Source organism: Microcaecilia unicolor, chromosome 6 (assembly GCF_901765095.1).
Source record: "Microcaecilia unicolor chromosome 6, aMicUni1.1, whole genome shotgun sequence".
Lineage (NCBI taxonomy): Eukaryota > Metazoa > Chordata > Amphibia > Gymnophiona > Siphonopidae > Microcaecilia > Microcaecilia unicolor.
In genome coordinates this window covers 271,056,599-271,077,868 of record NC_044036.1, presented here as the reverse complement: position 1 = coordinate 271,077,868, position 21,270 = coordinate 271,056,599, and the positions used below count along the sequence as shown (strand labels likewise).

The following is a 21,270-nucleotide window of genomic DNA, read 5'->3' as shown; positions in this document are numbered from 1 at the left end:
GTCACCTGCCCCCTCCATTCATCCCTATCCAGCATTTCCCCTCTCTGCCTGAGGCCTGCCCTGCAATCCATATCCATCCATGCCCATCTGTCCCCTCCATTCATCCCTATGCAGCAATTCCCCTCTCCCTGAGTCCTGCCCTTCCAATCCATGCTCCTCTGTCACCTGGCCCCTCCATTTTTCCCTATCCAGCATTTCCCCTCTCTGCCTGAGGCCTGCTCTGCAATCCATATCCATCCATGCCCATCTGTCCCCTCCATTCATCCCTATCCAGCATTTCCCCTCTCTGCCTGAGGCCTGCCCTGCAATCCATATCCATCCATGCCCATCTGTCCCCTCCATTCATCCCTATGCAGCAATTCCCCTCTCCCTGAGTCTTGCCCTTCCAATCCATGCTCATCTGTCACCTGGCCCCTCCATTTTTCCCTATCCAGCAATTTCCCTCTCTCCCTGAGTCCTGCCCTCCCAATCCATGCCCATCCATGCTCCTCTGTCCCCTGCCCCCTCCATTCATCCATTTCCAGTAATTCCCCTCTCTCCCTGTGCCCTGTCCTCCTAATCCATACCCATCCATGCTCCTCTGTCCCCTGCCGCCTCCATTCATCCTTTTCCAGCAAGTCCCCTCTCGCCCTTCCATGACCCCCCCCCCCTCGCATCCATGCTACTCTCTCTCCCATGTCCCAGCCTGGCCCGCCCTCTTCTCCCCCCCCCCCCCCCTTCGCATCCATGCCTCGCATCCATGCATCCCTTTTTTTTTTATTATTCTTTTTAACTTTACCTCCGTGGCGGTTCGTGCAGCGAAGCGTCAGGGAAGGAGGCGGCGCTCCCGACGTCTAGCTTTCCCTTCGCTGTGTTCCGCCTTATTTTGAAGGCGGAACACAGCGAAGGGAAGGCTAGACGTCGGGAGCGCCGCCTCCTTCCCTGACGTTTCGCTTCCCGATTTGTTTGTTTTTTTCGCGAGGGCGGGGCAGAGACGGCTGGCTGGCTTGAAGGCTTCACACCACGAATCCACGAACCCTACAGCTTCAGTGACGTCAGATGGCTTCAGGGCTTCACAGAACGTTGTCCTCATTAGAACGTTCACGGTGCGTTTTATTATATTAGATGCTGATCTGATTCCCCAGACTTGCTCTCTCCCTGTGCCCATCTTGTCTCCCGCAGCACACACACTCCCCCTAAAATTCTCTCTCAATCCTGTCTTAGCCAGTCTCACCTCCCACCATCCTGTCCTCTGTCTCACCAAGCTGGATCTCCACCATTTTGTTAATGCTGCCTCATCATCCACAGAATCTTGTTGCTAGTGGCATTTCTGGGGCAAACTTTGTTTTCTTTCAGCATCATGTGGCTCTAGTTGAGTTTGAACCACTCAGTATCCAAATTCCATCCCAGTTTATGTAGCCTCATAAGAGCAACATGGATTTTTGGACACTGTGTGGCTCAAATTTACTGAGACCCGCAAGCCCAAAAAGCAAAACAGAATAGTTGGTGTTCACTAAATGTTTTGAAAAAAGGGTTGGGGAAGAATGTGTGTATAGTGAGGGAAGAGAGTCAGGGAGTCCCCCCACCTAAATTCAGTGGGGCTGCTACTGGTCCCTGGACCTTGTGCAATATATACTGTATTTACACAACTGTAAGGTCAATGACACTAGTATTATTCACCTTACATTCATACTCATGTGCACTATACAGTAGATGTTTTCATCCTTCCAGTGTTTTGAACTTGTGACCTCAGGTTTTACACATACCTGAAGCAGAGGCTAAAGCTAATCACAATTGATATAAGCCACCCGTATGTGAAGACCAACTCAGCACCTATTTATTTTTTGCCTATTTTATAAACATTTAGGAACCTAGGACTAAAGTGACAACATTTTTAAAATTAATTTTTATTTATTAGAATTTATTCACCATCTTTTTGAAAAAGAAATTCACCCAAGGTGGTGTACATCAAAAATAAACTGAACATAGGCAACAGACAGAGCAGTAAAAATGTTCAAACAGTACATTATGGCATAGTATACTACAGAAACTAATATACTATTTGCCCTAAAAAACAGTGTTGATTATGCACTTATATTAAATGTCACTTCTTGTAATTTTAAACAAAAAAGCCTATAAGCCCAGGGTACCATTAATTTGGACACAACCTGAATTGGCTTTCATCATTGGCCCCCACCTCCTCCAAAAAACCTACAGAGCAAACCAACTCAAAAATGGAGAAAAAAAGATCTGCAGTAAAAAAACGGAGGGGTTTAAATGTGACAATTTCATCATCAAAGTGCACTAGCTAGCAAGTTGCTTCTTTCATTTAAGGCTTGGAAGAAGAGCCAAGCTTTCACTTGCTTCCTGAAGTAGAGATGGTCTTGCATTAGTTGAAGCCTTTCTGGGAGTGAGTTTGAGAGTGTGGGGGCTACTCCAGAGAAGGTTCATTGGCATGGTGTTACATTGAAACTTTCCTTTTGAGGTGTACAGTTAATGACAGTTAATGTAGATGTATAGAGGGAGACTGTGTCCTTCAAATAATGTGACCTATTACCTTGAAGGGTCTTGAAGATCAGAAATGGCACCAAGGTTGAAGCCACATGCATCTATTTTACACAACATCCAAAACCCACCTCCAAGCACACCTATACCAGTTGCACAAAAGAGTGTGCTTTCTGGTCACTGTGCATACTTCTACTTTCATAACCCCAGGGTTAATTTTATGAAAGGCCTTTTTTTTTAATTTTAATTTTCTTTTAATAGCAAAAAATTCTTTGTCAGATTACCCCCATATTTGTAATTGAAGGTAGATAGACACAAGTTGGCCCACCCAATCTTCCCAGTACCTTTTATATCATTTTGGGTAGATGATTATATAAATTTCAACATTTAGGGGCCTTTTTACTAAAATATGATAAGGTTTTCCACTTTCCGTGCATTAGATGCAAAACATACTGTACAGTAAGTGCAAAACATTTGCCCAGCATCTGCTCTGCATTTACTGCACAGGACAGATGCCATACAGGTACCAGGTTACATGCTGTTCTATAAGCACAGATGCTTCCGATCTTTTTCTGCCAACGCATGCAATGCAGTTCCAGCCCATAATATAGTCCTGCCATGAGACTACTACAAGGTTTCAACAGTTACCATGTTGCAGCCGGAGCCAAACAAGGCAAGAGCAGAGAGGGACTGCTTCAACCCCATCCCACTAGACCACCTGCGATGGCCCACTTGTAAGTTCTGGGGGTGGGAGGGAGGAGGGTCAATTGGATGTTTGGAGAGGGTCTTTCAGAATGGGACAGGGCTTCTTATCAATGCATAGATCAGTGGGAGGAGCATTTGTCGGTGGGGTATGATTTGGGGGGAGAGGATCACATCGGGAGGAAAGGGAAGAGGATCAGCCACTGCATCAGCTTTACTGAGGCAGCCACACTACCAGGTGCTGCAGTCCAGTTTTATGCAATAGTCTTACGCAGTCATTAAGGTCAGATTTTGATTATTTATATTTTGCAAAAGGGTTCAAGTTGTTTTGTTCTCCTAGTTTTGTTTTTATTTAATGTTATTTTGTTGATTGTGGCTTGTTTTTTTAACTTGGTTAATGTCTTATGTCGAATTGTAATCTATTTAGAATCCATAGATGAGTGGAATATAAATTGTATCAAATGTTAGTAACCCTTTTCTGAATGGTTCCATTCTTTATGTCCTTGCTGAAATGAACTGAACACAGTACTCAAGGAGGGAGTCTTCTTAGGGCCTGTTTAAGAGCAATATCATCTCCCTTTTCTTACTTAAGATACCTGTATTTTTTTTATCACCGTGACCACTTAACTTTTCCCAGGACTTATTATTACATTGACTGACAATCTAGAGGTCATCTGAGATGATTACTCCTAGATCTAATCTTTGTTTGACAGTTGCTCAGTTCTTGTCCTAATTTATATGTAGCTAATGAACGTTTGCATCCCAAATGCATAATTATACACTTATTAGTACTGAAACTTTACTAGATCCTTGACTTTTCTTTTTTTTTTCATCCCTTTTACCTTGTCTACTCCTCTTAAGCATATTTTTCCTTCAAATTCTTCAGCAATATCACTAATAAAGGGAAATGTGATCTTAGGTTAATAGAGTATTCTATATCATTCTTATAACATGTACATGGGATTGACATGGTATAAGATATATCATTATTCTTTGGCTGTATACCTAATATTTGATCTTTTGTCAGTTCAACAAAGCATGTGCTGTATGTTAGTTATATATCTTATCACTGACTTGGCGCATACATCATCTTTCTGTAGAAATTTCTTTGCAAATTTGTTTTCCAGATTCTTGCTGTGTTTATTTAAAACTTGCTATGCCACCATTTCTGATAAGCAGGTCATGGCAGTTTACAATCAAAATTTTAAAAGTTAGAAAGAAACTTCATAAAATCAAGTAGAAAAGAAGCACTCAACAAGATCAAACAAACTAAATTTTCAAACAAAGATATATATTCAATCCCTGGGCACGGGTAAACTGGACACCAAAAGCCATATGGAAAAAATAGGATTTCAGAACAGATTTACATTTTTTTAAAAATCCTATTTCAGAACTTAATGGCACAGGCAAAGAATTTCAGAGACTAGGGCTAGAAAAAAGAAAGCTGAGTTTCCAGTAGAGTCCCGATGAGCCTAGACAGGGAAGGGAGAGCCAAACATTTGTTCATAAAGTCATCTGAAATGCTGACCTGGAATGTAAGGAATTGTCAGTGCAGTTAGATAATGTAGGACTCCACTATATAAAGTTTTATGTAGATACTTCTTTTCATTCTAAATTATATCCTGGATGTCCTCCATCCCAGGTTTAGATATAGTGGGTATTCTCTGTGCAGAAGCTGGGAACTTATGTTATTTCAAATTACGCTTTTAAAATCCTCAATATGTCTTTATTTTGATTGGAAAAAAAGTAATATATAGAATGGTTTGAGACCTTAAGTTTAAGGGCTTAAACCAGGCTGAGCAAGCCAGTTGCTGATATTCAGAGGTACTTAATCAGGCAGTGCTGCCCAATATTGGTCCTGCCCACTGCGGCACTGTCTGGCTAGTGCCAGAGTAATCCAGGGGTGGAGTAGAGGCTGACCGAATTTCTGTTAGGCCCGGTTTTAATTTCAGCCGAGAAGTTATTATAATTTTCGGCCATGTTTTTGGATTCAGACAGAAATCACCATCTGTTTTTGATGGAAGTCAAAAATGTGTGCTTTGTCCCATTTATTTCCATTCCTTCCCCTCCCTCTGCCACAAACAGGAGCTCCCCCCCCCCCCCCCCCCCCGGCCTATGTTACAACCCCTCATGGTCTAGGGTGTAGTTGGGGCAGGAGCGATCCTCAGTTACCCCTGCCCATTCCGGCTCAGCTCTCAAAATGGCTGCCATGACGCTTGGTCTGACTACACTACTAGACCACTAAGGATTGTAAGGTAGTCCGGGGGGGGGGGGGGGGGGTATATTCTTTGTATTCCTTTTTTTTTAAATTACTGCTATTGCAAGTAATATAGTTATGATCTTGCATAATAGTTTATATGCTAAATAAGAGTGCTCCAAATAAACGCTTTTGGTACAAAATTTTAGCAGGCATTTAAGTCTGTGGATGATAAGCGCCTTAGGAATTAGCCTCTCTGTGGAGTTATGGCGTCAGCTGTCATTCCGAGTGTGGTGCCAAGTCAACAACTGTAAAAGCACTGTGGCTTTTAGTTTCAGTTTTCATTAGCTGCAGTCCTTGTATGTGGAGGCTATTTTGCCTGGAGGTAAATATGGATTTTCATTATTTAAATTATATTCATAGCTTGGGTTAAGCAGAGGGATGCAGACTACAAGCTCTGACAGTCTCCAGTGGCCCTCACTGGTTCACATTCACATAAACAAACTTGAGTTTGAGGTTTCGGTTTCAGCTTTGACCAACACCAAGTTATGAGTTTTGGCTGAAGTTTTGGTTTCAGCCGAAAGCTTTCAGACAGTTTTGGTGGCAAAACTGAAAAAAGTCTCTAGGGTGGAGCTTGGGCAGAGCCATCACTTAACTGATTAGCCGTAATAATCAGTGTGATAACTGGTTAAGTAAGCGCATAAAGTTAGGATGGTTAAAAAAAAACTGTCATAACTTATTTGCAAATTAGGCACCAGTCTGAATACTGGCCAGTGCCAGATTAACTTTTGGGTAAACACACTGACCCAAATATTCAATGCTGGAGCCTGGACACAGCCCAGCATTGAATAGCAGATTAATTAAGCCCACGGTTGTCAGCAACTTAACAATCACGGACCACTGTGGGCTGAATATTGAGCCCTTAAAGTTTATGTAGTTGATGTATGGGGCTGGTGGTTGGGAGGGGGGACTAGTGCTGGGCAGACTTATACGGTCTGTGCCGGGGCTGGTGGTTGGGCGGCGGGGATAGTGCTGGGCAGACTTATACGGTCTGTGCCAGAGCCGGTGGTGGGTGGCAGGGATAGTGCTGGGCAGACTTATACGGTCTGTGCCAGAGCTGGTGGTTGGGAGGCGGGGATAGTGCTGGGCAGACTTATACGGTCTGTGCCAGAGCCGGTGGTGGGTGGCAGGGATAGTGCTGGGCAGACTTATACGGTCTGTGCCAGAGCTGGTGGTTGGGAGGCGGGGTTGGTGGTTGGGAGGCGGGGATAGGGCTGGCCAGACTTATACGGTCTGTGCACTGAAGAGGACAGTACAAATAAAAAAAAGTAGCACATATGAATTTATCTTCTTGGGAGACTGGATGGACCGTGCAGGTCTTTTTCTGCCATCATCTACTATGTTACTATGTATGGAACTATCTCCCATTTGTGCAGAATTCATTAATCCGCTATGAGTGCTATGGTAATTAGATAACAAATCAAATAGATTAATACTTTTGAAAGTCAAATTTGCTCTTTGTTGTTGAATTGTGATTCTCATACAGTGGCTAGTTTTATAGAGTAACTCTAATGGAGTAGTTTAGTTGAACAATCCTGTTGGGCTGCATGGGACTTAACTATTTGAAGAAAATGTTTCTGCTTCTACTATGTGGCAATTCAATGGGAAAAAAAAAAACTTACATGGTCTGCTACACCAAAGCCAGTTCTTGCAAAAAAAAAAAAAAAAAAAAAAGAACCACCACCAAACTCCACAACTCTCAAAGCACCACAGGATCAGTGGAGATAACCAGTGAAACCACACAGTTGCTGATGGTACAAAATGGGCTTTATTCATTGACTGCTATGATGACTCGACATGGACCATGTTTTGGCTGAATGGCCTGCATCTGGAGTCTGTAATAAATACATTATAAATAACACCGTATTCATAAACATCCATAAAGAATACACATAGAGCTTTGCATTTACAACTCAGATATATGTTAAAGCCAAAACAACATACATGTATAAAAGGAACTATAATTGTCACAATTGTCAGGAATGGTGAGGCCTTGGACCAAAGCCGGAACTTTGGCAGACAAATCACCTGGGCTGGCACAGGCAGGAATCAGAACAGACTGGACTAGGATAAACTAACAGACTCAAGAAGGCAAGACAGAGGTAACTAAATACAATGGACAACACAAGAACTGGATCCAGACGAGGCAAAGAAAAGAGGGCAAAGGGCCAGAACTGGAACCCAGACAGGACAAGGCAAGACTCGGAACTGGATTAAAACTGGGACTGGGACCCAGGAATGCAAGACAAGGCAAAACACAGAAGTAGATTAAAACTGGGTCCAGAAAAGGGCACAACAAGGCAAGGACTGGATCCGGACAGGACTAGACTGAAAGAGACAAGACAAAGCACAACTTGACAGGCAAGACAGGGCAGGAGCTAGGCAACAAGAATAACAGAAGCAAGACAATAAACAAAGCAGGGACAGGAATCAGGATTCTCAAGCAGGCTTGGCTGCAACCGGATTCAGGATTCTCAAACAGGCTTGGCTGCAACCGGATTCAGGATGATCAAACAGGCTTGGCTGGAACAGGATTCAGGATTCTCAAACAGGCTTGGCTGGAACAGGATTCTCAAACAGGCTTGGCTGGAACAGGATTCAGGATTCTCAAACAGACTTGGCTGGAACAGGATTCAGGATTCTCAATCAGGCTTGGCTGGAACCGGATTCAGGATTCTCAATCAGGCTTGGCTGGAACCGGATTCAGGATTCTCGAACAGGCTTGGCTGGAACTGGATTCGGGAACGGGCTTGGCTTGACTTGACTGGAACAGGATTCTGGAACGGGCTTGGCTTGACTGGAATAGGATTCTGGAACGGGTTTGGCTTGACAAGGAACAGGAACAGAACTAGCTTAAACACACAACAGGAACAGAACTTGGCAGAAACAGAGCTCAAGAGCCAGGAAGCAAACATAGCAGGCAAAGGATTAAGTGGACTAAGGGAAGACCAACAAACAAAGAAGCAATGTGCTTACCAGTACCCACAGCTGGAAAGGGAAAGACCAGGCAGACTGAGAGGCAGCCACAGCTGTATAGCAGTGAAGTAATCAGGGCCGACGTTGGCTTCTACAGACTCTCAGAATAAACAGACAAGAACCACACACACAGGAAGCAGAACAGGGAATATAGAAAACGACCAGAGCTTGGCTAAACACAGAGAGTGGCTTAAACACAGAGCTTAACTATAGCAAGAGTCAAGCAGGGCTAGACTAAAATCAGGAGCCAAGGATAGAGTCACAGATACAGACACCAAGGGCAGGGTGTGGCTCTAGAGCCAGGCTTTCAAGATCAAGGTACAAAAGCAAACACACAGAAACAAAGCAAAGCATTGAAACACAAGACTCAAGGAAACACAGAACAGACCTTCTGGAGCAAGATTCTCAGGAATAAAGCCAAGCAGGGAAATGATCTAAACAGGTAACACATGATTAAGTGACCTCTTGCAAAGGCAACTTAGGAAAGCTCCCTGGGTCCTTATAAAGGTGTAGGCTGATGATGTCACAAGGGAAATGAAGCAGAAGCAGGGAGACCAAAGCGAAGCTTGGCTTCAGGGACACCAAAGCGAGGCTTGGCTTACAGGAAGAACAACAACAGGGAAAAAGGCAGACTGGAGAGGTCACAGAGCTAGTTATAGAGAAACAGTAGGACTGAACATAAGGGCACGGCCACAATCGTGACAATAATGAACTATAAGATATTTAAAAACATCAAAAAATAAAAACAAAAAAAGCTAACAAATAAAACCTAAAATATGCGTAACAACACCATGATCTAAAAATCTAAGACCAGAAACCAAAAACTGCATATGCAGAACTAAAACTGTGATAAATGAGAAGTTCATAGGGAAACGTATGTAGGATTACATCGATATGAATCCAATCAGTGCCACATTACAAACGTTATTGCAAATGTGAAAACATATCTGACATCATATGACAAATATGGAAGTAACAATGCACTGGTAAGTCCCAAATGTTTCTATGTACAGAGACAGAAAAAGGAGAAGTAGTAGGAAAAGGGGGGAGGGAAAAGGAGAAGAAAAGTGACAAGAGGGAGAACAATGGATAGGGGGAAAGAGAGAGAAGTGTGGGGGGGGGGGGGGGGGGGGAGGAAGGAACAACGAAGGAAAGAGAACATGAACAGGGTTCCATCCCTGGAATTGACTGAAATCATGCAACACCACTGAAAGGTGCAAAACAGTGCCTATCAAAAACTTTTTCTTCCTTTCCCCCTACCCATTGTTCTCCCTCTTGTCACTTCTTTTCTTCTTTACCCCCCCCCCCCCCTTTTTTTCCTACTACTTCTCCTTTTTCTGTTTCTTGTTCTGTCTCTGTATGTAGAAGTAACCATAAACTTTTATGTGTTGATTGCAGTTGTTTCTAATATATAAATGTTATATACATGATTGCAGGATGTTTGGGACTAACCAGTGCATTGTTATTACCATATTTGTCATGTGATGTCAGGTATGTTTTCAAATTTGCAATAACTGTTTTGTAATATGTCACTGATTAGATTCGTATTGATGTGATCCTGTATAGGTTTCCCTATGAACTTAACTAACATGGACATGTAGCTTTGATAAATATGTCTTTTAGTTCTGCATATGCAATTTTTGGTTTCTGGTCTTAGATATTTAGCCCATGGTGTTCCTTTTATACATATATGTTGTATTTGGCTATAACATACATCTTAGTTGTAAATACAAACCTCTATGTGTATTCTTATAGACTCCTGATGCAGGCCATTCAGCCAAAACATGGCCCATGTCAAGGAGTTGTACAAGACTATCAATAAAGCCAGTTTTGTACCATCAGCAACTGTGTGGTTTCACAGGTTATCTCCACTGTTCCTGCGGTAGTACAGAAGGTTGGTCAACGTTGTTCCTTAGTTTGCTGTACTACCCTTTTTCTAATATCATCCATGCATATGTCAGAGGAACTTTCTAATGTTTCCAACTTTTTTTTTAACAGGTCATGCAATATTTAAACTTACATATCTAAGTAATCATGACTACAAACATCTGTACTTCGAATCAGACTCTTCTACAGTTAATGAAATAGTGTTAAAGGTTAGTATTCATTTAAAGACAACTTTTCCTCCCTGTTTGTTATTAACATGTAGAGTCTTCCTGTACTATGAGTCTGCTTTAGAAATTAACACTGATTTTTGACGATTGATTATGTTATTCAAGTAATAAGATGGTCTATAAAAGGTATGATGTTTATAGCCTCTTCTCATCCCTCTTTAGTCAATAGCTATTAGCCATCTATTCAAACAAGAGCAATTCTGAAAAGTTAAACTGGCCTCAGAAGTGCCCCAAACAGAGCTGTATTAGACACAGTGGAGCAGAGGACAGAAACCAAAGAGAAAGTCTAGCCAATGTAAGCCTCCCTAAAGTCCTGTGACAGTGACATTATATTCAGCTTTGCCAAAGGCCCTTTTCTAATGCCTCAGCCTCAACCAGTTCTGTTTATCCTCCTCCCCTCCCCCCCCCCAAAAAAAAACCCCATAATCCTAGCCCCCAAAACAGTAAAATTATTGTGTGGTACACACCCACTCCTATACCTACCTTAGATTGGTTTCAAATACATAGGAACTGAAACGTCAGGTTAAATAAAGAGATATTGGGATTCATCTTTACAGAGCTTTTAAACATGTTAACATTTTATCATATGGGATGTACAGAAAAATTTGCCAATATAAAATTGATTTTTAGAAATCAGAACATACAGGTTGGAATGGCTGTTTCTAAGTTTTCGCCAATAAATGTGGAATAAAAAAAAATCTATATAGCTCAGGGCATGCCTTAGGTTACCAGCATTTGTTGGTACAAGATATACCACATATTCATCTGCTGTATAATTGTTTGCAGGATAATGCATCTTTAAGATTTCCCAAGTGCAGTTTATTAAAGGGACTCGTAATAGTTTGCTCTGAATAGCTCCGTAAGTCAAATGAATAGAGGTGATGAATGTAGCCACAGGTGGACCTAGGCCCATCAGTTTCATCTCAGGCCCACCCAGCAGTAGCACACTATTGGTGTAGCACTCAGGGATCCCCAAGTCCTGCCAGCTGAAGATATCACTAGCCCACTGAAGATGTGATCCCCCTTTGAAAACTGCATCACTCTGGTACCCCATCGATGCTGTGTTCTAACACACAGAAACAGAGAAAAATGAAAGCAGATAAAGACCATATGGCCAATCCAGTCTGCTCATCCATGCCATCTACTTTCCTTTTCACTTCCTTACAGATCCTATGTACTTGTCCTGAATTCAGATACTGTTTTCTTCTCCACCACCTCCACCGGGCGGCTCTTCCACACATTCACTTCTCTTTCAGTGAAGTATTTATTTCTGAGCCTATATCCTTTCACCTTCATCCTATTCCCCCTCATTTCAGAGCTTCCTTTCAATTGAAAGAGACTTGCCTCTTATGCATTTATGCCACATAGGTATTTAAACGTCTCTATAATATCTCCCCTCTCCCATCTTTCTTCAAGAGTATACATATTGAGATCTTTAAGTCTGTCCTCATGCTTTTTGATGAAGACCACTGACCATTTTAATAGCCACCTTCTAGACCAACTCCATCTTGTTTATATCTTTTTCAAGGCACGGTCTCCATAATTGTACACAATATTCCAAATGAGATCTCACCAGAGTCTTATACAGGGGCATCGTCACTTTTTTTTTTCCTTCTGGCCATTCCTTTCCCTATGCACCCAAGCATTCTTCTAGCTTTTGCCGTCTCCTTTCTTCTGGTTTGGCCACCTTAAGATCATTACATACGATGATACCGAAGTCCTGCTCCTCTTTTTTGCACAAATGTTTTTCAACCCCTAAACTGTACGATTCCCTTGAGTTTTTGCAGCCCAAATGTATGACCTTGCATTTTTTTAGCATTAAATCTTAGCTGCCAAATTCTAGATCACTCCTTACAACAGAAGTCAGACTTACCGGCCTGTAATTAATGTTTTAGATGTGCAATTGATGAGAGAGATTTTTTTTTTTTAGTTTCAGTGTATTAGATATGCAATTATAAATTCTCCTGAAGAAGGACTTATTTGTAATCTGCTTAGAATCTCTTTTGAATTTAGCAGAATATAAGAATCATATAGCAAAGCATAATTCCCAGCCTCTTCCTTCTGTTTCTCTGGAGAGGGACCACATCTGCCCTTCTCCAGTCCTCCGGGACCACTCCCAACTCTAGAGAAGCATTGAAAAGGTCAGCCAGTAGAGCCACCAGAACTTCCCTAAGTTTCTTTAGTACCCTTGGTTGTATTCCATCCAGCCCCATCGCTTTATTCACCTAAACTTTAGTTTAGCCAGCTCCTCACGAACACAATCCGGTGACAGTCATTCGGGGACTACTACTCCTCCATTCCTATTTGTGTTTGTTTTCTGCACTCCTGCTCCACAGACCAGAAATATTTGTTAAGCAATTCTGCCGTACCTTTATCAGCTTCTACATAGTCTTCCCCTTAACCTTTGAGTCTCACAATGCAACTTTTGCACTTCTTCCTATCACTAACATCTAAAAAATATCTTGTCTTCCCCCACCCCCCCAATTTACCGTATTAGCTATGGTTTCTTCCACTTACATATTTGCTTTCCTTACTATTCCACCAGCTGCTCTTAGTTTTTCCAGATACTGTTGCCTGTCTTCCTTTTTTTATGATCTCTTGAAGTTTAATAAAAGCTAACCTCTTTTTCCTTACCTTTTCAGCTACTACTTTGGAGAACCAAATCAGCATACTTTTATTGGCTTTCTTTACAAAATGATTTGTTGCCTTTACAATTGTTCCTATCAGTTTTGCCCACTGCTTTCATACTTCTTCCAGATGTTCCCATCCAGACAATTCCTTGAGGTAAACTCCCATCTGAACAAAGTTAGGTTTTTTTGAAGTTTAGAACTTTCACTTTTGAATAAACTGTCTCCATGCCTATCTTAATATTAAACCACACTATCCGGTGATCACTGGATGCCAGTTGATCACCCACTATAACATCAGAAACACTGTCCCCATTCGTAAGCTCTAAATTCAGTATAGCCCCATCACACTTGGGTTCCATTACCAATGGCTGAAATAGTTCTTCTTGTACAGAATCCAGGATCTCTATACTTCTAGAAGACCTCACAACAGGGATACCCCAATCAACATCTAGCATATTAAAGTCACCTATTAGTAGTATTAGTAGTATTTCCTAAATGAAGAGCATACTCCAGGGCCGCCGAGAGGGAGGGGCAGGGGGGACAAAATTCCCCGGGCCCGGGCCTCTAAGGGGGGCCTGGCGCCGGGGTCAGGCCACCTGCATTGCAGTCCCCGGTCTCACCTGCCTGCCTCCTCAGCTCCGGGCCCCCTGCGTTCGAAGCGGCAGTCGCAGATCGCCTCCCTTCGGGCCTTCGCTCCCTGTGTCCAGCCCTCGCGGAAACCAGAAGTTACATCAGATGAGGGTGGGACGCGGGGAGGGAGGGCCGGAGGGGATGCGATCTGTGGCTGCTGCTTTGAATGCAGGGGGCCCGGAGCCATGGAGGCAGGTGAGACCGGGGACTGCAGCGGCATGGGGCGGCAGCGGCGGGGGGAAGAGGGCGGCAGGGGGAGTGACAGAGGCGGTAGCGGCGTGGGGGGGGCGGAGGCAGGGCGGCCTTGCCCGGGGCTCGGCCTAGTCTATCAGTGGCCCTGGCATACAAAATAGATTAAGCTCGTAATTTTGGAGCATAAATTTAGGAGCATAACCTTTATAGAATAAGGCCCTTTATGTTTCACTTACGGTATAATATTCTGATATTGTCCTATTTTACTCATTTCTGTCCTGAAGAAATCAAAGAATTCTTTTGAAAGCTAGTTAAAAACCTCTGGATTCTATAAAGGTCGCCCAAAATTGGGCACGGATCTGGCTCTGCATGCAAACTAATTAGAATAGACTTCCTGAGCCCCTATGTCTTGCCCCATCCTTGACCATCTTTAAATCTAGATTGAAAGCCCACCTCTTTAACATTGCTTTTGACTCGTAACCACTTGTATCCACTTGCCTCCACCTACCCTCCCTTCCTCTTTCCTCTACACATTGATTTGTTTGCTTTATTTTTTGTCTACTAGATTGTAAGCTCTTCGAGCAGGGACTGTCTTTCTTCTATGTTTGTGCAGCGCTGCGTACGCTTTGTAGCGCTATAGAAATGCTAAATAGTAGTAGTAGTAGTAGTAGTAGTATTTTGAATGTCTTCTATGAAATCTCTGGCCATTTCTTCTGTGTGTGAAGGAGACCTGTATATCACACCAATGTAAATACATTTTCCATTTCCTCTTTCCATATTGACCCACAGTGCCTCTTTCTCACCCTATAGGTCCATCACTTGTGTGGCACTAATATTATTTTTTTAACATATGATGCCACTCCCCCTCCCTTTCTTCATACCCTTTCCTGAACAGATTATATCCCGGTATAACTATATCCCAGTCATGGTTTTCTGTGGGTTCCCATTTGTGAACTACGTCTCTGTGACTGCCATTAAATCCAAATCAGCCTCTTCCATCACAGCCTCTATATCCAAAACCTTATTTCCATACTATAGACATTAGTATATACTGCTTTCCAGACATTGCTTCTTTTTCCCATTTGTGTAGAGTCACTTACCTGAGGGCTTTGATCACCCAGCCCCAGTGATTCTAGTTTAAAGCCCTGCTCAGTAGGTTAGTCAGTCTGCTGCTGAAGTCACTTCTTCCCTTCTTTGATAGATGGACTCTGTGCTCAGTAGCCCTTGAATAAGCATCCCACAGTTCAGGAAGCCAAAATGCTCTTGACACCATCTGCACAGACAGACACACATTCATCTCCAAGATGTGAGCTTCTCTGCCTTGGCCTTTTCCCTCAACAAGAGACCAACATCTATGCAGCTGTCTGCTTCACCTTTTCTCCCAGAGCCATGAAGTCACTTTTGATACATTTGGAGGAGTACCTAGCAGTGTTATTTGTGCCAACATTAGATATAGTTATTAGGTTTGATGAGTCTCAGCAAGTTCTCCGTAACATCTTGAATGTTGGCACCTTGCAGACAGCACACCTCCAGGATATCATGTCTTGTCTGCAGATGGATGCCTCTGTACCCCTCAGAAGGGAATCGCCGACCACCACTACCTTTCATGCACAAAAATTCCCAATATTCCATGCATAGTTAGCAGCAGCACTGACTCTGGAGTTCTTGACAGGGGTTTGCAACTTCAACTTGCTGACAATGTCTTCAGCTGGCAGGGCATGGTGATCACCTCCCAGCTAATGTATTTAATAAAGTTTGGTGGGGAAGCAGCATGATATGGTTGGGGGAGGGGAGGAAATTCATGCCCAACCAACCTACTTGTTGGCCTACCCAAAAATTGACTTTTGGCTAGGCCACAGAGAGGCAATCTTCTCAAAAGGGTCTTGTTAAATAAAGATTTTCTCTCAGCTTGTGCCAGCAGGGGCATGTGGTTAGTATATAGGACCTTCAGATAATAAGAGGTCCCCTCTCCAGCCCTCAGCCTGCCAGGGAACCTATACTGTCTGCAGTGGAAGAAAAGGAAAGAGAAAAAAGAAAATCAATTATTATAGGGTGAAATATGTTTTACTTAATTATAATAATCAAAACATGTCTCCAACTTTGTCCAGGTAAATCTTTATTTTAACCCTGACAGCTCCTGAAAAAAAAAATAGCTAGAAATGATATGGCACTTGGAATCAGGTTCTTTACGTGATCAAATGACAAAGACTGAGACTTTATTGACCATGAAAACTTTTCCTATATTTTTTATGCCTTAAGCTGTAAAAAGCAATAAAAGTAGAACACTCTATAGTGCATAAAATTGTGCACGTTTGAGGCTACAGAGTATTAACCAGCTAATGGTCGACCAAAGGGCATTTTTATCTTTTCATTCTTGTATTAACCTTCCATTAAAATTATCTGTATGATTATCATAAGCACAAGAGAGAATAAATCTAATCCAGAGTGGGCTTGTTAAATATATTTAAAATGTCTCCATAGAACAGCTTGTGCAAAAATTAAATTAGCGAAGTGTGAAAATTTAGTGCACTATTTATATGTATTAAATCTGATAGGTGCTTTCATCAATCAATTATGCCAGCATTGGAAGGGTTCTCTATCAGATGCTTAGATATAAAAGAGCTCTGTTCTATTTTTTACAGAAATTTTAGTTTGAGTCATCTAAATTGTACTTTATTGTTTTCAGTCTTGAAGTACATTTAGTGTACATTTAATTAAAGATACATGCCTGAATTTCTAATTAGGCAGATTGGGCATCTGCTTTCTCTGAAAGAGTCCTGCACTCCTCCAATTACTGCTCACCCTATCATCCAACCAGACCCCTTAAAGGTATCAGGGCTCATAGACAACAGCATTTAGAGTAGTATAAAATAGCATTAGTGCTAGGCTACCCCTGCATCTTTAAGAGGGCACATCTGATGGGGATATTGCCACTCAAGCTGAGTGATGCTTGGCAGAGGAAGCTATAGGTGAGGGAAGAGATGCCATCCTGGGCCTTCCCTTTACAGGATGGGTCTGAAAGCATGCTGCTATTTAGACTAAGCAGTCCTTGGGCAAGAGAGAGCCACAGGCAAAAAAAGGAGGTGGTGCCTCTTTCACAGCACCCCTACTCCTGCACCTAGGGGTGCCTAGGAGGTAAATCCTAACTATAAGAGCAAGACATTATGAGCTCACTGTTTATCATCTTTTGTGACCTCACTAACATACCCTGTTATAATCTGCTGTATAAAATATGGGCCATCATCCTACAGCTACTTAGCTAAACAAGCAATTTCATGGTAATCCCAGTCGACAGTACTTCATCTTAGTTTATAACCCCCACGCCATATACTTTTTGTATTTTTTGAAAATTTGCCATTAAAACTTAATCCTGTTTGCTATAGATCTACAGCTAAATCCAGAATTTTTATGTGCTTAGTCTGACAGCTCAGCTATCTTGTGCTGCTCTCTTCATAGATGATGGTACATGAGGACCTGTTGTTCCCTTCTGTACTGCTGTAGCTAGATCTGAATTCCTATCCCTTTGTCTGCTCTGAGGGTGGGGAATATTCTGCATGAAATGGAGCATGTATAGACCTCAAGGGCTACAATTTGTGGCTTTATACTTTGCCCGGCTTATACTTAGTCTCTGAAATCTGAATTAATAGCATATTAAGCATCCTGGAGCTAAAGCCACTACCAAAGTTGAGCTTCTAGGGAAATTATAAAGCAGTGGCAAATCTTCATTCAGTTCCTTCTCATGGTTGACAAACTGCCAAACTTTATATTCTTATACAGTTTCTTCATACCTAGTGAATCCAGACTGCCCCAATTTGACTGCCCCTTTCGGACCGACCGTTCACTTGTCTATTAGATTGTAAGCTCTTTGAGCAGGGACTGTCTCTCTTTGTTAAATTGTACAGCGCTGCGTAACCCTAGTAGCTCTCTAGAAATGTTAAGTAGTAGTAGTAGTAGTGGAGTAAATTGAACCATCTGATTGTAAAGTCCCCCTGCAGCAATTAAGGAAAAAAAAACAGAAAAGCTTATGACTGAAAATTGCATTACAGTAGTCTGTGTGCTGTGGTGGATACTTGCACTTTAAGATTTTCTAGTATGTATTTCAACTTTAGCAATCCTTATCCCCCCTGTCCTCAAGTCAACTGGTTCCGCAGCTTGAGGTAAACTGTTGTGCATAGAGTCACATAGCAAATTGGCAGGGTTTCTTCTCTTCTGTTAGGAGTTTTCCAACCTCCAGACAGACATCATCTTCAGCCCCTTTATTTTTATTTTTATTTTTTTGCTGATGGAGTACAGTTTAAACATTTTCAAAATTTAATAAATATATTCAGACAAGAAAATGTTCAGTAGTTCACTGAGCACAGGGGTTTCTGCTCAGCAATACTGTACACACAAGCACAGATCAGGAAGTGTGGCACAAATCTACTTTAGCATAATGATTGTCAGTCCTGCCCTTGGGCCTCAACTAGCCAGTCAGGTTTTCAGGATATTCACAATGACTAAGATATTAGGGATTTATTTATTTTTCAGCTTTACTACATCGGTGCAGATGCTTCTTGTGGTTTACAATACATCATATAAAATACAGATAAGATAATAGAATGATGGTATTACCCAATTTTAAACCTAATCAACACACTGTCTAAACAAAAACTTTTCAAATCTTTTTTTTTAATGTTACCAGGATCTAATTCCCCATGCAGCTCTTGTGGCAGCCTATGTCGGCAGTTTGGAGCTATTAACGAGAAGAACACTCTCAGTGCCTTGTCAATCACATTTCCTTCATCTTCCATACCCTTTAAAAAAAAAAAAATTTTAATCCTTTTTCTGAGACCTTAATGTTAGACCTGCAGTATAACCACTGACTTTTTTCCCCCCACTGGTATTTCAGACCCATGACTCCCAGCCTTAAAAGCCAATAGCAATATCTTATACTGGACCCTGAATTTCACAAGCAACTAATGTAATTGCTTCAGTAGTGGCATAATATGGGCCCTTCTTTTCAGCCCAGAAAAGTATGGCCTGTAGTGATTTGGATCAACTGGAACCCACATAGGCCACTTTGTGAATTAATTTATTTATTTATTTATTTATTTATTTATCCATCCATCCGCATTTCTGTTCTGCATAGACTGTGCTATCAGTAGTCTAAACCCAGTATTATCTCCCAGTCCTGGAGGGCTGCCATCAGGTCAGGTTTTCAAAATATCCCTAATGAATAGGACTGAGAGAGATTTGCATACAGAAGAGATGGTTGACAAGCAAATTTCGCCCTTGAATAATTACTAGGGCTGTCCTGACCTGTTGGTAGCCCTCCCGGACTGGCAGTGAATATTGGAGAATACATGTATAGGCCACTATGGTTACTTCCTCAAATCCCAAATCAGGTATAGTAGAGGACCTGCATGCAAATATATCTCGTGCATATCCATTGTGAATATCCTGAAACCAGACTGACCGGGTAGGTGGAGAATCATTGTTCAAGCCAGTTGTGGAGGGACACCTAACAGGTCTGCTTTTCAGGAAATGTATAATTAATATTCATGAGACAGTGTTGCATATAAAATTGAATTGTGTAATGCCATTGAATAGTAAAGTTCCCTTGCAGTAATTTAAAAAAGTAAAGAACATGTGTTCTCTGGTGTGTTTCCAGGAGACTGATGGGAAGAGTCATGAATAGGTATGTGTATGATTAAAGGTCTTGTTTTTATTTTCAAGGTGAATTATATTCTGGAATCTCGTGCAAGCACAGCTCGAGCAGATTATTTTGCTCAGAAACAAAGGAAACTGAGCAGGAGAACCAGCTTTAGCTTGAAGAAGTCGGGACAATAGTAAGGTGTAACCTTGAACAGGAAAAACAAGCCAACTGCTGGCACAGTTCCATGGAGGCGAAGCAGTGGCGACCCTGCCAGCCCAAAATAGGGTGGAAAGCAGAAACTCCAAGCCCTTGAAGCCAGGAGCTGCAAGAGATGAAAAAAATCCATGTTATAATTTTTATTACTGAAACAACTCGCATTCTGCGATGAAATATTATTTACCTAAAGCATCTTCTTGACATGCAAATGCAGAGAAGATGAAGACTGCCGTAGTGGATAAGAAGGTGTTAAAGATGAATTTAAAAACTTTTATTAGAATTAGGAAGCAGTCATCATGCTTGGTTCATTCAAGAAGTTGTATAAGATTGCAAGCAAAGACATTATATATATTATAATATGGCCATGTAAGAGACAGAAAGTGAGATACATATATGTAGGTATTACTTCTGATATGAACAAAATTTCAAAACAAAAAGTTAGGATGAAAATGTCAGATTTTTTCTTCTACTAATAAATAGCATAAATAATCTATCAAAGCTTGTATGACGAGCAGTTCTGTTGTCATTTTTAATGTGGGGGCAATGAGAATCGATTATTTAACCGGAGAGGTGGTCTGAACACAACAGGGGAGGAAAAAAGTATATAACTGAAGGTGTTTGGAAGATGTGCTGTTTCTCATACTTTAATCCATGAGCTGGTCTGTGCCCTAGAGAATGAAAATGTATAAAATATGGGCAACTTGATCCATCCAGTCTAATTGTGCCTGATTGCTGTCTTATCACAGATCTTACTCAGCTTGTGATCTTCTCCCTCCCTCTTTGTTTGTCCCAGGAAGAGGGAATAGCATAGGATCTTTACCCAACAGCGGTATATGTTATTTTAAGGGTAGTGTGATGTGGAGTATGCAAAAGGTAACATTCTATATATTTTATTTACATTTCAGAGAAAACTGAAGAAATATAATTGAAAAGTCATTGTAACTGGGAATTGTTGGGCATCATTTGGCAGCTTACTGGTGTTACCCTCTAATAATGCCTTTCAGTTGATTAGCATGTGGTACCACTATGCATGGCATCACAAGAATTCTTGTGACACGGGTATTTTTGGGCATAGTCCTCATTACTACTCCAGCTCCAAAAATGATTATTTCAACCTAATGCCTTCTCTACCCTGGTATTTAACCATTCTAGGAGGAGAAAGTAGGTTATTTTATTTCTATGTGGTCCTTGTATATATCCTGTTGCCTTTTACTGCAGAAACTTTGTTTTTAAAAAAAGCATCATTCCTTCCCCCTCCTCTGGATGTTTGGCAAAGTGTCTCTAACAAAAGCAGTATAGTTCTAAATATATGTTGCTTTGTATTGAATATTGTTTAAGACTTTATTATCTTTAGTGCTGGGAGAAAACTTCCACTTTCCAAATGGAGAAGTAGTTTACACAGTTGCTTAAAAAAAAAATCTTTTTTTTTCTCTA

General features: G+C 41.6%; 1 protein-coding gene across 3 annotated transcripts in view; it reads left to right on the top strand.

The window, feature by feature from the left end:
• Positions 1 to 21,063, top strand: part of MAPKAP1 (MAPK associated protein 1) — a 453,100-nt gene extending 432,037 nt beyond the window's left edge. For all 3 annotated transcript variants that reach the window (XM_030207420.1, XM_030207421.1, XM_030207423.1), the window contains 2 exons: positions 10,418 to 10,515; positions 19,701 to 21,063. In XM_030207420.1, coding sequence (XP_030063280.1) covers positions 10,418 to 10,515; positions 19,701 to 19,814 — 212 coding nt within the window. In that variant the 3' untranslated portion in view covers positions 19,815 to 21,063. The remainder of the gene's footprint in view (positions 1 to 10,417; positions 10,516 to 19,700) is intronic.
• The last annotated feature ends 207 nt before the right edge of the window (positions 21,064 to 21,270 follow it).